Below are 15,929 nucleotides of genomic sequence, written 5' to 3'. Positions count from 1 at the left end.
AGTCACTTGAACTTCTCTATGTGAGATGTATGTGAGCCTCTCTGACTGCTGTAAGGCACAAAGGTGGGAGAGCTGCTAAAGGACATGGTCCTGCCCCTACAGCACTACACACACACAGGCCTGGTGCAGTTGTTCACTGAATCAGGCCCAGACATCAGTTCAACCTTGAGATAAAGTTTGGGTTTGCTCCTCTTATTAACTCCAATTTGCGAGGGTGCTGGTCTCTTCTCCCAAGTAACAAGGGATAGAACAAGAGAAAATGGCCTCAGGTTGTGCCAGGGGAGGTTTAGACTGGATATTAGGAAGAAATCCTTACTGACAGAGTGGTGAAGCACTGTCAGAGGCTGCCCGGGGCAGTGGGGGAGTCTCTATCCCTGGAGAGGTTCCTAAAGTGTGTAGAAGGGGCGCGTCAGGACATGGCTAAGCAGGCACAGTGGAGTGGGGCTGACAGTTGAACTGGATGAGCTTAGTGGTCTTTTCCTATCTTAATGATTCTATGATTACTATGTGAAGCCAGTTTCTGTGCAAGTGCTTCATCACAAGAAGTCACAATGGGGTCAAAAATAAGAACTGAAGTGACTGTTCTCCATAAATAAACAAGTGAAATGTTCCTGCCAGCAGCATCTCCACGAATTTTGGTTGGGGCAGGAAGACAACCTCCAAGGCATAGAGTATTTTGCACACTGCAGGTTTTTCATCACCACGATGAGCCTGCACTTACTGTTTGTTCATCACCAAAATGCCGCAGGTCTCCAGCAGTGGCGTGCTCCAAAAAGGATCCCAGATAACTGTGAAACCAAGCAGTGGAATTCAGACCTGGAACAGCTGCATTGTAGCATGTCTGGTTCAATCCTGCAAGACAGCAGAGACCATGAAACTATAGACTCACATCGTATCTGGAAATCAGCAGGGAACGGAGACTTCTGAATGTGGAACAGGCTTCAATCTATCAGAGGACTCAGCAGAGAGGTCCCTAAGTACCTCTGATCACATGTTAGGCTCAAATCTGCCCATTTGTGCATTCAGACTATAAATGCACATCTTTTTACTGCTCTCTGAATATTTTATCCCCAATCTCTTTATTCCTCCTATCAAATCTACCGAAGACTTTTTGCATGCAAGCTACTGCCTGCAGACAGGGAATTATCTTACCTGGGCTGTTTTCTGAGCTGAATTCCTTAGCTCTCAGAGCTCAACCCTGCACCATTCCTTCACAACAAAAGCATTAAATGCCATTTGCACAGGATGTAAGCCAGAACAGGACTGACTGTGCTAATTTATAAAATCCTGGACTAATACAGCCTTCAGGCAGGGAACTGAATCTTAATACCTCTTATCACTGTCCTATTCCCAGCCTGTTTCCATGGAAGAGAATATAAATTGACAAAAGAATCTGTGAAGCCCCAGCCCTCTGACAGATCGGAGCTAATGTTGTAGCATACATCAGCAGCTTAAAGCATTCTGTTGTTGCTCAAAGAAGATCAAGTAATTTACCATCCTGGATGAGATACTGTTTGATCCCGGTGTAAATATGCCTCTGTTCTTCCACTGTGAGGTCCGAATAAATGCCAACCAGGGCAGCAACTCTGAAGACGGACAAGAAAGGCAGACATCTCAAACACAGATGAAGTCATATCTGGAAGGGTTGAATTCTCACAGAACTGGCTGTTACTTGAGGACTGATATTATCAATCACATGTCTTATCAAAGATACCAACATGACTTATGTCCTCAAGCTGTGCCAGGGGAGTTTTACATTGGACATTAGGAAAAACCTCTTCACCAAAAGGGTTATCAAGCACTGACAGAGGCTGCCCAAGAAGGTGGTTGAGTCATCATCCCTGGAGGTGTTCAAGAGATGGAATGAAGTGCTTAGGGATATGATTTAGTAGTGCACAAGTATGGTTGGGCTTGACGATCTCAAAGTCTTTTCCAGCCAAGTGATTCTATGACTCTATATGACTTCCCTTCACAACAGCCCCCACAGCCACCTGGGGGCTGCACTGCCAATCCTGTGACACTGAGCTGAAAACACAGCCATAGCATAGTCATTACACGTGCACTGACTGACGCAGACGACCAGTTGCAGGGTCAGTGGGTGTGTTATGAAGCCTTAGAAACAGTTCCCAGAGCCCCTGGATGGGCCTCCATCCATTCACAGTGCTTACTAGGGTTCAGCCTCTTGCTTTGGGAGGCTGGAGTAAGGGCTGCTTTCCCATCTCAGCAATACAAAACTGAAACAACGCTTGGGCTCAGCACTTACATATTCTGGAATGTCTCACATGACACTTTTTTGGCATGCAGGCAAGCAAAGACCTTGGGCTGGATCAGGAATGGCTGAAGCCCCTCCTGGACCCACTGAGACAAAACATGTGGGTCGTCAATGCTGGGTATTTGCTGCATCCTCTCCCACAGGCCATTAAAGAAGATGATGTTCCACTCCGGAGAAAGAGGTACGTGAGAAAACTGAGGGCAAGAGATGAGAAAAAAAGACATGAATGCAAATGAATATGGACTTCTAAAAAAAACCTTAATATAAATCCACATGAATCTGAACATTATGAGCAGAATCACCCCTAGCAATAATCCCCTCTCTGGACAGGAGTCCTTCCACCATGGCAATATCTACGCAACTCAGGTACAGTCAGCCTGTGATTCACATTGGAATCCCTGCTCTGTCTTGCCACATGAACTCATAGTTGTTACTCCTGCCTTCCCAACTGTTTTTAACAGCACAGGACTCTGGTGGTGGAGATCTGCTGAGATGGTGCCGTTTAAGGTAATATTAAGAGTAAGCAAGAACAGCTGAACAGCCACGTTTGCTCTGAAAGCCCATGGTTTTGCCACCCCCTGGCATTAACGTTGCAGGTGAACGAAAGCTGGATGTGTGACACTCACCCGCTCACTGAACGTAGTCAGAGAAGCTTTAAGTTTCTTGGCATCATATTTGGAGAAGAACAGAACGGAGTATTCTGGATCCATAGCACTGGCAGGTTTAGGGGCAAGACAAGAATACAAGGACACGAGGAAATCATCCTCAAGGTCCCGGAGCCAAGCACTCTGGAAAGGAAAAGGGAAATCCTTATCGAGACAATAAAAGGTGTGTCGTACTGAGAGATGCTGCAGGACATGCTCTCTTTCAGGTATGATTCACCAGATAAGCTACGTGTGAGCATTCAGCTCTGTAAGGTGACAAAACTTGTTGACAAAAGAAATTTCGATGTGCACAGACTTGATGCAAGTCTAAACTTACAAAGTTCCAAATTCTAGATCCTTCTGTTACCTGATCTGTGATTCCCATAAGCAAAGTGTGCCTCGGCAGCCTGATCCAGTGGGAGGTGTCCCTGCCATGGCAGGGGGTTGGAAGTGGATGATCTTTAAGGTCCCTTCCAACCCAAACCATGCTCTGATTCTATTGAAGAGTGGCTTATGAAAAACAAACTTTACTCAAGATGGTTTCCCATATGAAAAAAAAAGCCATTTGCTCAAAGTAGAAGCTTCCACAGGGAACCTCCAATAAATAAAGCCCCCACCAACAAATATTTGATAAAATGGCATCTTTTTGTTAAATATTTATGGAAGAATAGAAATCTTTGTTAAGGTTGGGACTGTCAAGGAAAACATGAGAAGAAGAGAACTGCCATTACCTGTGCACAGGCGTATTGACCAAAAGTGAGGCTGCAGGGGGAAGCTTGGCCATGGACTATCTCAAGAAGCATCTCCTGGCTGACCCTGTGGGAAAAAACAAAGACATCACCTCCAGTCCTGCAGCAGCTGGCCAGAACCTGCTGGGAGCTGGCACTGCCAGCAACACGTCTGCAAATGCAGGCATGGAGCACAAGCTGCCCAGGCCCAAGTAAAGGTGTTTGGATGCCCTTGACCATGGGCTTTTGTTCACTGAAGTTCTGTCCATCTGCAGCAGGACAGCTCACCCATAAAAGAGCAGGAGCGATGCCAGGCAGCCATAACAACGAGGTACAGCCCACATAAACACAAGAGGAACAAACCAACAATATGGATAATAATTAGTTGCTGGCATGGTTTGGGAGCAGGGAGAGTGTTCTTGTAAACTGTTGACTCTTAGGTAGAAATCAAGTTCAAAGAAGGCTTGAAGTGGACCTGCTTGACCTTTTATGTCCCCACCACCACCCAAGCCAAGCTCAGCACCGATGCCAAGGTTCTTGGAGCAGTAAATCCCCGCTGTGCCAGGCCGCCTGACACACCAGGGACCTGCCCTGCCTTTCTTTGTCCTGCACAGATACAGACCCCCAGGAAGACATTTTCCTTTCACTGTTTCAATGAATGCAACAAGAGCCTGCCCTGCCCACGGACCACTCTGGGACTTTGTAGGGAGAAAGATGCTGCACCTGGTTTCAGAGGCTTCCTGTTACCCAAAGTGCATCCCAACAAGCCAGTATCACCCCCAAGGGAAATGCTGCCAAGAGAATTTGCTGGTGGTTCACATACCTTTGCACGGAGGCACACACGGCAGATTCTGATTTCCCAAAAAAGAGAGACAGACAAAGATAAGGGAGCTGTGATAAGAATATGTTTACAGAACTGTGTCTGGATCTTTCTTAGAAAGGTTACTTGGTAAGAAACTCACCATTGACAGGGGAGCTGGAGCACTGCGCCGGGAGAAAGAGAAGAGACTATCTCATCATGTGGTTACAAACGTAGCACAATGTTATTTGTGATCATTACACACAGACAAGCAGGTTAGGTACAACTATTTGAGCTTGGATCTGGTCTGAAAACACATAAGTGCCTGGATCCTGAGCTCGCATCTTGCCATATTAGGCAGTTGCCATCAGCAAAACTCATAGCAGTACTGGCTCTGGGCTACAGCTGGAAAACTCAGGATTATGCAAGTCCTCCTATCGCTCCTTCATGAGAGCCAATGGGATGGACAGTTATCCTGATGATTTGAGTGTGGTCAATGGGTGTCACCTTAATTGAACTGTCTGGTGATGTGCTTGCACTAAAGCCCTGCAAGGATCTGGAGAATCCATCCCCACTCACTGCTTGGGAGACAGGAAAGGGAAGGGCACTTCCCATCCACATCCACGCTCAACACATTGGGTCTGACTAGTAGCAATTGATTCCCACCAATGCACCTCAGGAAGGGGCTCACACTGACCACCAACCCATGCATGCTTTGAAAGGAAAGACAAGGATGGCACACATTTTAAACACACGCATTAGCATTACCTTATACGTCCCAGCCGAAGTTGCAGCAGCTACCTGCCAACCTGGAAGACAATGTGCCATGATTTCAGCAGCAAATCCAGGACAAAGCTTATTCCCATGAGCCCCTGCCTCGTTTAACAGACCCTGAACATCGCTCAGCTCAATTCTTTATTTTATTCCTCATTCTTGGCAGTATTTCATAGAATTGCTTCTGTCAGACCTTTCTGCTTTGGTTTTGTGACAGCTGATGGGGTAAGCAGACATGAGGCACTCCTCTATCTGCTCCAGGTCAGTCTCATAGAGGACAGAAACGTATCTTAGATGACACGAGGGACTGCATGCATCTCTGTCCCCAAAAAGAAAAAGAGGATAACGCCAAGCTAGGACAGCCCTCGGGCCAGTGCTGCCTGAGAGCTTGACAGGGCTTTGCTGAAAGAAGCCAACCTGGTCCTGCTGGCTCTCGGCAGGTCTGTGCACGCCCTCCACTTATCTCTTCTGTGTTTCCCAACTTTCATATTGTTCTTGCTAGCAATTTGCAACTCCCCTGCCAATACCATGAAGCTGGAAAGGTGGTGAAATGCAGGATTAGGAAACCAGCAACAATAAATTGCTCAAATCTCTCTGGCATCGCTATTATTTACTTCAGACTAGCAGCATGCTAAGCTCAGCATCCCCTGTGGACAGAAAAAGGCAAAGGTAGAGACTTCCCACTAGTTTTTGACGGGACAGAACAAGAATGCAACAAACCCTCCATGAAAGGAGAACCAGGGAGAGAGAAAAGACAACAGTTAGAGGCTCTGCCACGATTTACTAGAGCTGAATCTCTGCACAACTGACTTTCTCAGCCTGTTTCTCTAATGGTGAACTCAGGACTTGGTGTGTCACCACTGTCACCTTCACCCACCTCCTGGGGCAGCCGTGCCCAGCCCTCAGCTCACAGGGAGGCACCAGGGTCCTGCAGAGCTGTCTGGCACAGCTGTCCCTTCTCACACTCGCCCACTACCACGCCACACAGCCTGACTGGTTTGCACCGTTCTTCTCCCACACTCTTAGATCCGTCCTGTGGGATCTCGGGATGCCTGAAGCCCAGAGCACCCTCACTACTCTGCAAGCATTGTTCACCAGCTCAAGAACTAACACAGTGCTAAAAGTTTGGCAGCTACCTCTCGGCAGGGACACCACCACCAACTTCAGCACCTTTGGATCAGGCACCACAGCCGACAGGAGGCTGAAGTGGTTGCAGAGATCACTCCCATTCATGCCTCCTCTCCAAGACCCATGGAGCAGTCAGACCAGGGTTGGCTGAGCAGTGCCCAACACACAGAGATGTGGCAGAGCTCAGGTTCAGCATGAATGCTCCATGGCTTCAAAGCACCAGTGACTCCCAACCCTCTCACCCCGCTGAGGGAAGCACAGTCAGGATTTGTGTTATCCAGAAACATTTGATCAGAAGTGACTTACGGGGGCAATGTGGAGGAGCTGAGCCCCAAATCCAAACCCCAGCAGCAACCTCCCATGGCTTCTTCACACCATGTAGCTAAGGGACTGGGCTAAGCTGGCCTAGGGCAGTGCCAGCCAAACCCAGGGATACCTGGGCACAGAAATCAACAGGATGGGAAATCTTTATCATGGAAAGGCAATGGGAAGATGAAGAAGAGGAGGAAAAAGAAGGCAGTGGCTATCCTGGGTATGGATGTGCTTACCAGCCCAATGACCTGCAGTAGGAAGGAGATTATAAAGTAGCTTGTAGGGATGGATGAGAGGAGTCCCTAATTAGGATAACAGCTTTCGTGATTACTAGGCTGCTACATCTTTTTAATAATTTAATTAATGGAGAACTGTCACTAAGTAACGGGCTAGGGAAGCATACTCATAGCTAAGTGAATGCAGTGCTTTCCACCCACGAGAGCACACATTAACTTCACTCCTAGAGAAGCCCCAAAACAGTTATCAAACTCAGAACTGGGAGCTCGGTGCCAGAGACTGGCTTCAAGGCCATGCTTCCCTGCCTGCAGACAAAGAAGGGCTGTTGCCATGTGACAATCACTTCCTGCTTGCCTTCACGACTTGATCTTGGGAACAGGTAGCCCAGCCCTTTGGCTCCTCTTTTGGAAAGCTCCTACATGTTTAACTTTAAGCTTGCCAACTATCCCATTGTCTCAGAAGAGCAGTGTTTGGAAACACCTGTGCAGGGAGGAGGAATAGGCAGGGTGGTTTCTCGTTCTGCAAGATCAGCGAGGACCCACTTACTGTCACAAAAATCCTCACTGTATGACAACAAATCCTTCATCTCGTAACATGACAACAAAGGGTATGGACTCAGCTCCTGTCATGAGCCACCTAAGAGATGTGCACATCACTCTGGGAGCAACACCCTTGCAAAACATCATGTTCACTCCCATGCATGGCCGGTTCACAGGCACACCAGGCTGCAGTGAAGCCTTCCGTAGTGGAAGGCACTGTCTCCCTCTTCTGCGTATGCTGTCTGTTCACAGCTCAACTGCTCTCCAGTCTCTTCTTCCATGCCACGAGGTTATTAAGCACTGCCTGGGCTCCCACTGCTTCTTTACAACAAGGCCGTTCCCATTCATGGCACGGCACCACTACACTTCGATCTCCCATCCTTCCCTCTCAGAAACTTGTTCAGAGATTATCAGAAGCCTGTGTTTTCTTTCTTTTCTCTTTCATCCATCCCCAAAAGGGCAGTGCATACAAGCTGTTGGATGAAAATCCCCTACAAGCTCAGCACAACTCTGATAATCTGCCTTTCCTCCATCTCCATTATTCAGGGCATTAACAGAAGAAAATAGGTAAATGGGTGGGGGCAACCACTGCCCAAAGAAACGGAATGATTTCTGACGGCTGCATGCTGAGCCAGTGGCCAACGCAGAATCATGGAACGGTTTGGGTTGGAAGGGATCTCAAAGCCCATCCAGTTCCCACTGGATCAGGGGCTCCAAGTCCCATCCAACCTGGCCTTGAACATCTCCGAGGATGGGGCAGCCACAGCTTCTCTGGGCAACCTGGGACAGGGTCTCCCCCCGCCTCACAGGGAAACATTTTTTCCTAAGATCTCATCTAAATCTCTGCTCTTTCAGCTGAAAACATGAGAACACGCTACCAAAATCTCTGACTTCTTAGAAATAAAAGCAATTGCATTAAGAGTTGTTAACTTTTATGAGCAACCTGTGTAGTTCTGCTGGACAGAGACATCATGCCTTGTGCAGGGTGTTAACAGACTGGAAAAAAAACATTTTAATCAGGGTGTCCCTAATACATTGGTCAGTTTTGAACAGCAACAACTGCTTAATTAAAGAAATAAAGAAAAAAAGTTACCTGTTTATTAGTACGATAACTAAGCCTACAGCAGAGAAAACGGTGCTGCCTTCATGTAGCCGCTCCCCAGCTAGCAGCTCATGTCTGGAATATTACAAGTCCATGTCCTATTGTCATCAACGCTCACTGCAAACCTGACCCCAAGCATGACAAGGGACGAGGACTAAAGCACTGACACTTTCTGAAGGATACAGAGATCTGCTCTAGAATCCCTCACTACCAAAAAAATAGCAGGAGAGGAAGTAGGGGAATACAGAGATAATCAGACTCAGCAAAGATTAGTTCTTAAGCGCTTTCCCAGAGAGATCTGGTGACTCCAACAAAAGGAGCAACGAGCAGACAGCTCTGCAATGACAGGAGAATGAGTTCAAATTTTGTCTTTACGCCCTGTTTATGAGAGAAGCTAACACATTTAGTTGACAGCTACAATAACAAACAAGCATAACTAAAGGCTGGGGATTCAGAGCTCTCACCAAAGTAATGTTCAGTGGTCTTCCAGTACAATTTTCTCCTTTGAGCATTATCTCAGCTACAGCTGCTGGTAAAGGAAAATCCTCCCGGGACAGTGGTTGCCCTCCCGGTAATACTCACCAACCAAAAGGAGGAAGCCCAGCCCTGGGAGTAAAGGCAGCATTTCTGCAAAGGTCTTCAGAGCGCCCATATGTGGAAGGAATCACCTTATTTCAGGCAAGAAAAATCAAATATGAACAAAGCTTAATTGCAAAACCAAACCCAGCGGAGGAAAGTTAAAAGGCGACCGTCCCAACAGCAAACTGACACAAGCCACCACCCTTCACAAACCCTATCTGAAACAAGACCCAAAGCACATAAAAAACTATGGAGGGTCTGCTGTGCCTGAGAAAGCGTAGAGTTGCATGCAGAGAATTCAGAATTGGTTAAACTGAATCCACTGCTGTCAATGCCCAAAAGTCAGGCTCCCCTCTGGCAGAGGAGGAGAAGGGGTTGCACAGTCCCACTCGGAGGGCTGGGTGTGTGCTTACCTCCAAGCCGCCAGTCACCAGGCACTCAGTGTGCAGGGTACAATCCAAGGAGGGCTGCTTTTCACCGAGCAAACCAGGGTGTGGCTCTGCCTTCTCAAAACTAAATGGGAAATTACAGGATGGATTTGGAGCACCTGACACACCTGTAAGATCTTGAGAATACAAGTGTTCAGCAGTACAAATGAATGTGTTCTTTGTTAATGCTTGTCATCCCTAGGATACAGTAGGGAACAGTCAGCATGAAGCCAGAAAGCATAAAGTGAGCAGGATGAAAGCAGCGAATAGGTGCGTTCTCTCCCTGCCCCACACAGGGTATGTTTAGCATTTACAGGGGACAACAAAAATATAGCTGTGCTCCCAGGACAGGGCTACTCCAGGACCATCTTCGTCTAGTTACTGATGAAAGGGGGCCACAGACATGATCCGAAGGCTGGAGCACCTCTACTGAGGACAGACTGAGAGAGTTGAGGTTGTTTGGCCTGGAGAAGAGAAGGCTCCCGGGAGACCTTAGAGCAGCTTCCAGTGCTGAAAGGGGCTCCAAGAAAGCTGGGAAGGGACTTTTTACTGTACTGATAGGATGAGTGGGAATGGTTTTAAATTGGAAGGGGGAAGATTTAGATTAGACGTTAAAAAGAAATTCTTCACTATGAGGTTGGTGAGGTCCTTGCCCAGGGAAGCCATGGAGGTGTTCAAGGCCAGGTTGAATGGGGCTTGGAGCAACCTGATCCAGTGGGAGGTGTCCCTGCTCAGGGCAGAGGTGGAACTGGATGGGCTTTGAGGTTCCTTCCAACCCAACCCATTCTGTGATTCTATGAAATGTTTGTCATTGGGAGATTTTGCTGCAGTGGAGCTTGACATGTTTGACCCTTTGGTTGAAATTTCTGTTTACCTGAGTCGTTTCCATCTGGGAAACCACAAAGAGAAACACATGGCAGCTCCTCTGCTGGCCAGCCTGGTCTTTTTCAGATCCCAGGTATGTCGAACTCCGAACTCTGCTCCAGGCTCAGTGACGTCAATCCACTGAAACACAGAGCTCTCCACTCCGGACACAGGAACCAGGATAGCTGAAATCAGAAAAGGCAGCTCTGCAAAAAAGATAAAAGCTAGCACCAGTGTGAAGAGCCCTTGTTAAAAAATCCTCCCCAGCTTTTCTGGAACCCCTTTCAGTACTGGAAGCTGCTCTAAGGTCTCCCCACAGCCTTCTTTTCTCCAGACTGAACAACCTCAACTCTCTCAACCTGTCCTCATAGCAGAGGTGCTCCAGCTCAGTAGGATGAGTTACAACTCTCTCCAGCAAGAGGATTTTTACCTTTCGGATGTGATGCCACATCCAGCTTCACTACTTTGTAGCACTGAAAGCTGGGAACAGCAATTTGGCCTGTGGTGGGCTTTCCTTCACTTTGCAGACCCCAGCCCAAGGACACAGCACTTCACTGCAGGAGGCTCGGCACTGCTCAGAATCACAGCAGCTTTCAGAGCAGGGTAAGATCACCCTGATGGACAGCCAGGAAGGCGAACGTCAGAGTCTCTCACACAGTGATGCAACTCTGGAAAAGCAAGTTTTATGCCCATAATTTGGTAATAACCTTCATGCCAGCCAGAAGAGACATAGTCTAGGGGATTTATTCCTATATTCTGAATATCCTTAGCAGCATGTAGCGATCCAGTTGGCAACCATGACTGAGTGAGAATGAGATACTGGCAGCCCACTCTGAGGCAGACGAGCCTTTCAGGGTCCAGAGACCAGCATGCCTTCATCTATCAGCTCTGCAGCAGCAGAGCCCTCCCTGTCATCCTGTCTCTTTGCTGTGTTCCCTTCCTTTTAACCACAGGTCCTCCTGCCTGCTATGAACTCCTGGACTGCAGATAAGTGGGACCAGGGAGCATCCAACAGAAACGCCGGTCAAACTCACTCTCAGTGGGAGACAACTAGAGATCTTCTCTAATCCAAGGACAGAGCCAGGAGGAGTTTCAGACTGCCCAGTCCACCCCTTGCACCACAGTGCAACCCTACAGTCAGGCTGGCAGAGGTGCAGTTAGCCCACCCTTGCATGGGCTGGGGAGAGAGATTTTGGAGCTCAGCTGTGATAACAATCACTTCTAGCACAACACAGTTCCTTAGGGGATCTCTCTCTACCTCCCCTCCCTCTCGCATTCCTCTCCGCAAGGTTGTTTTCCCCTCAAGTGAAAAAAATCCAATCACCTCCCCCTCTTCTCAAATTTCCCAGTGACAGCGAGCAGGGAGGGAAGCTCAGCTCTGCATCACGATCTCTAAGCACATCCTGAGAGACCAGGGCAAGCGAGGAGGCAATGAAACCTGGTGGGTGAGCAGGAGTGGGACAGGTCTGAGATGTGGTTTACACCATGGGAAAATGAGTCAGTGCCTTAATAACCCTCTGCTCCCCCAACTTGACTGTGCATGTGTAGCATCAAGAATGGCTTAAGTGTTCTTCAGCAACACTAAACTGTATACTTGATTGCCAAGGAGTTCCTGTCATGTTAAGTCAGGTGTGGCACCAGATGATAAATCCTTCCCTATTCCATGCCCTCCACGCACACCTTGCTCAGCCCAAAGTCATTGCACTTTCATGCAGAACGAAAGATGCTTTGTGCTTTCTCAGTAGAGTCAGGTCTCCCATGAGCTCAGGAGCTTATGGGATGGGGCTCAGGCTTTTACTGGTTAGACCACAGATAAGCTCCTCTGCAACCTTGCAAAGGCTATTGTGGCTCACTTGGTTCACACAGCCCCACCAGTGCCCTTCTTTTCATCAACTCGAAACACAGTGCATGACCCAGAACTGGAAGGAGAGGTTTAAGTACAAAACAAGAAAGCCTGAAGAGAAACCAAAAGGGGCAGACAAAAGGCCGTGTTGCAGGTGCTGTGGAACACATGTTGCTCTCTACAATTAGCTGAAAGGAGGTTGTAGTGAGGTGGGTGTTGGGCTCTTCTCCCAAGTAACAAGAGACAGGATGAGAGGAAAAGGCCTCAAGTTGTGCCAAGAGAGGTTTAAATTGAATATTTGGAAAAAATTCTTCACTGACAGAGTGGTGAAGCCCTGGCAGAGGCTGCCCAGGGCAGTGGGGGAGTCTCCATAACTGGAGGGGTTAAAAGAACACGTGGCTGTGGCACTTCAGGACATGGCTTAGCAGATGCGGTGGGCCTGGGTTGACGGCTGGACTGGATGAGCTCAGAGGTCTTTTCCAGCCTTAATGATTCTGTAATTCTAAATTACATAATCGCAAACTGAAAGCAAATGCACAGCACCTGGGCAAAGAAAGCCACCCTGTCACAGCTGACCAGAAAGGCAAGGGAAACTACTGGAAGGAAGAAGGTATCTCAAAAACTTGACGTTTCTTATAGAATCATGGGTTGCCTCATGAAGAGGAGATCTGTCAGGGCCCTGCAGGGACAACACAACTGAGTTAGAGACATGCAACTCCAAAGGGAAACTAAATCCATTCTTTACATCCACGTCCATCACACTGGATCCCCTTGTTGTGTGAGTGCATCTAAGAATGCGTATGTAGACACTGACAGAAGAGGTTACAGAAGAAAACCACAGCACCCAGATAAGACAGACCACGTCAAACAGCCCTGGAGAAGCACAACATGATGGAGCTGTGGTGTCCAACCCTTTGCTTGAATTTTCCTTTGGATCACAGGTAAGAGGTTGATAGACACAATAGCACCTTCCAGGAGAATCTCCAAAGTAGACTGTACAGAGAACTAGAAAGAAAGGGAGACACAGAAAGGACAAGTCTCAATCTAAACCAAAGCTCTTCTCTTTGGTGGGTCAAGGAACAGATGGGCTTGCTGCTCCAGTGAGCTGCGTGAGCTACCTGCAAAGGGTTGTGCCTACAGCTGACAGAAAAGGATAAAGATAGAAGTGATGTAAAAATCTGTCGTCTAAGGTATAAACAAATCCAACCCCACAAAAACAGTGATATGATAGTCATCACTTGCAATTAGCTCTTCTTTTATCCTCCCTGTACACATCTTGGGCTTAGTGGGACTTGGTACACAAAAGAAGACGCCTCAACAACTGAAACAAGGTTCTGTGGTGCCTCTCCCCTTCTTATCTCCAAAAACACAAACAAGGAAACATTGCTAAAAAAAACCTCACTTGTGAGAACTATGATTCCAGTGGCAGCGAACCAGCTGGCATTGTCCCAGGGCTCACTGCTTCTTCCGCACTGCAGTCTTGCCCTCACTCCCAATGCTCTGGACCAAACCCACTGTTGCCTACCTGCAGAATTACAGAAGAGAAAGCCAGGAGGGCTCTCCAGGTGTTCACCAGGACATCCAAGCTGAAAGAGGAGAGATTACATGAGATCTTAGGAAGAAATGTTTTGCTGTGAGGGTGGGGAGGCCCTGGTCCAGGTTGCCCAGAGCAGTGGTGGCTGTCCCATCCCTAGAGGTGTTCAAGGCCAGGTTGGATGGGGCTTGGAGAAACCTGATCCAGTGGGAGGTGTCCCTGCCTGTCACAGGGGATTGGAACTGGATGGGCTTTGAGGTCCCTTCCAACCCAAATCATTCTATGATTCTATGATCCTGGCTTGAGGGTGGATTGGTCTCGCCACCGCTTTGCCTGCAGCAGTGTTCTGGGTTGGCAGCATAAAAGGTTCTGGGTTAAGACAGAAGATGCATTTTCGGAAAGCCTCATCTTGCACATAACTCATAAATAAGGCTTTCCTCTTGAACGTATTGCTGTGGTCAGTGTTGGTAATAAGAAAGCATTGGCACAAAAAGGCAACTGTGATGTCTGGCATCACAGCCTTTGTAGCAAGGAGCATTTTGGCCAATTTTGGGTACACAGCCACCTTGCTCTGCAAAACACTGGATCACAGGGACCATGCAGAAGAAGGTTTGCTCTGGAGTTACAACACATTCACAGTAGAAAAGGAGGTGACTCTCTTCACATTGTCAATGAAAATGCACAGCTCCGTCTCAAGGAGTGGCAGGTATTGAAAGCTGCCATTGGCACAGAAAGTGACTGAACAAAAATTATACCCTCAGATTTATTCCCAATGCAAATATAGCTTCAAATGGACAGGACTGACTCTTATCTCAGCGTAGATCTTTAAAGAATGCGTAAGCACAGGTCATGTTCAGCTATGCGACTGCACGGTGTTACGTGCTTGCTTGTTAAACGTCAGCGAGAGATGTTCTTATACACAAGACCATATCTGGTTCAGTAAGCAGCTTGTCTCACCTCTGTTTGCTTAAGCATTCAGTTACAAGCAGAGAATAAGTGAAAAGAGACATTATTTGCTTTGAGATGTTACTGTGCCACCACCTACAAATGCCAGTGTGGTCACCGGGGCCTGACACTGAAGAGTTGTGCTTTACAGCTCATGCAAGACTGTCTGTCCTCACCTGCCTGTGCCGACAGCTTGTGCTTGAGGCTGCTCCTAAGCTGCAAAGGAGGAGAGAGGAGAGCCGAGGGGCTCAGGGACCTGCTTACCATCAAACATACCAAAATCCTGTCTCCTCGTGACTGAAACCAAAACCTCATTTATCCCTTGTTGTAGTAACTCCAGAGCAAACCTAGCTTTGGCCGCATGACACACCCTGAGCTATTCCCTGCACGTTACTATAGGAAATGTCACTGAGACTAATACAAAGGCAGCAGAGACCATTAAGACAGGATAAAAAGGCCAAATACCAACAAAAATCAGTTTCTAGCTGGAAGTCAAACCCAAATGCCACATTACACCTTGCCAGAGGCTTACACAAGAGATTTTGCTTGCTTTCTCCCCCTCTCTCCTGTGTAATCTCCTCTGCAATGTTTGTGTTATACTGTCAAAACCCACCTACCATCAAATATGCAAAACTTGTCCTGAGTGCTAAGTCTCATCAAGCTAAATGAAACAAGGGAATTACTCTAACCTCCAATTTTCTCTCTCAACAACGTCTCTATTCATGCTGGTGACAAACTGGCTGCCCTAAAGAGCAGAAGTACTGTTTAGCAATGCCCTAACCCTACCTGTTCAGCTACTTGGCAGAGCAGGGTCTCAAAGCTATGACTGTTGGGGACACCCCTGACATCCACCAGCCAGGAGTAGGCAGCAAAGCTGGGTTTATGGTTACTTACAGTACTGGAAGACCAGTTTACAGCAGGAGGAGGCTCAGAGCTGACACGTGCCCAGAAGCCCAGCCCAGCCACAAAAAGCTGTTCAGGAAGAATCATAGAATGAATCATAGAAGGGTTTGGTTTCGAAGGAGCCATGAAGCTCATCCAGTTCCAACCCCCCTGCCATGGGCAGCGACACCTCCTGCTGGATCCGGTTGCTCTAAGCCCCATCCAGCCTGGCCTTGAACACCTTAGCTATGGGACAGACACCACTGCTCTGGGCAACCTGGCCCGGGGCCTCCCCACCCTCATTGTAAAGAATTTCTTC

At 47.9% G+C, this 15,929-nt stretch overlaps 1 protein-coding gene across 6 annotated transcripts in view; it reads right to left on the bottom strand.

Annotated features, from left to right (window-relative positions):
- Positions 1-15,929, bottom strand: part of MSLN (mesothelin) — a 28,564-nt gene that overhangs the window by 12,103 nt on the left and 532 nt on the right. Inside the window, exons 2-14 of one of the 6 annotated variants that reach the window (XM_054081070.1) lie at positions 13,775-13,835; positions 13,109-13,254; positions 10,417-10,591; positions 9,528-9,627; positions 9,118-9,203; positions 5,212-5,252; positions 4,607-4,628; positions 4,468-4,495; positions 3,648-3,732; positions 2,899-3,060; positions 2,264-2,466; positions 1,495-1,586; positions 722-852 (exon numbers count right to left, since the gene is read on the bottom strand). In XM_054081070.1, the coding sequence (XP_053937045.1) occupies positions 722-852; positions 1,495-1,586; positions 2,264-2,466; positions 2,899-3,060; positions 3,648-3,732; positions 4,468-4,495; positions 4,607-4,628; positions 5,212-5,252; positions 9,118-9,187 (834 nt within the window). In that variant the 5' untranslated portion in view covers positions 9,188-9,203; positions 9,528-9,627; positions 10,417-10,591; positions 13,109-13,254; positions 13,775-13,835. Of the gene's footprint in view, positions 1-721; positions 853-1,494; positions 1,587-2,263; positions 2,467-2,898; positions 3,061-3,647; positions 3,733-4,467; positions 4,496-4,606; positions 4,629-5,211; positions 5,253-9,117; positions 9,204-9,527; positions 9,680-10,416; positions 10,613-10,836; positions 11,700-13,108; positions 13,255-13,774; positions 13,836-15,929 lie in introns of those variants that run through there. The other 5 variants (XM_054081069.1, XM_054081072.1, XM_054081071.1 and 2 more) reach the window with 5 other exon arrangements.

Source organism: Cuculus canorus, chromosome 15, assembly GCF_017976375.1.
Source record: "Cuculus canorus isolate bCucCan1 chromosome 15, bCucCan1.pri, whole genome shotgun sequence".
Classification (NCBI taxonomy): domain Eukaryota; kingdom Metazoa; phylum Chordata; class Aves; order Cuculiformes; family Cuculidae; genus Cuculus; species Cuculus canorus.
The sequence above is the reverse complement of the archived record's forward strand: the minus strand, read 5'-3'. Positions and strand labels throughout refer to the sequence as shown.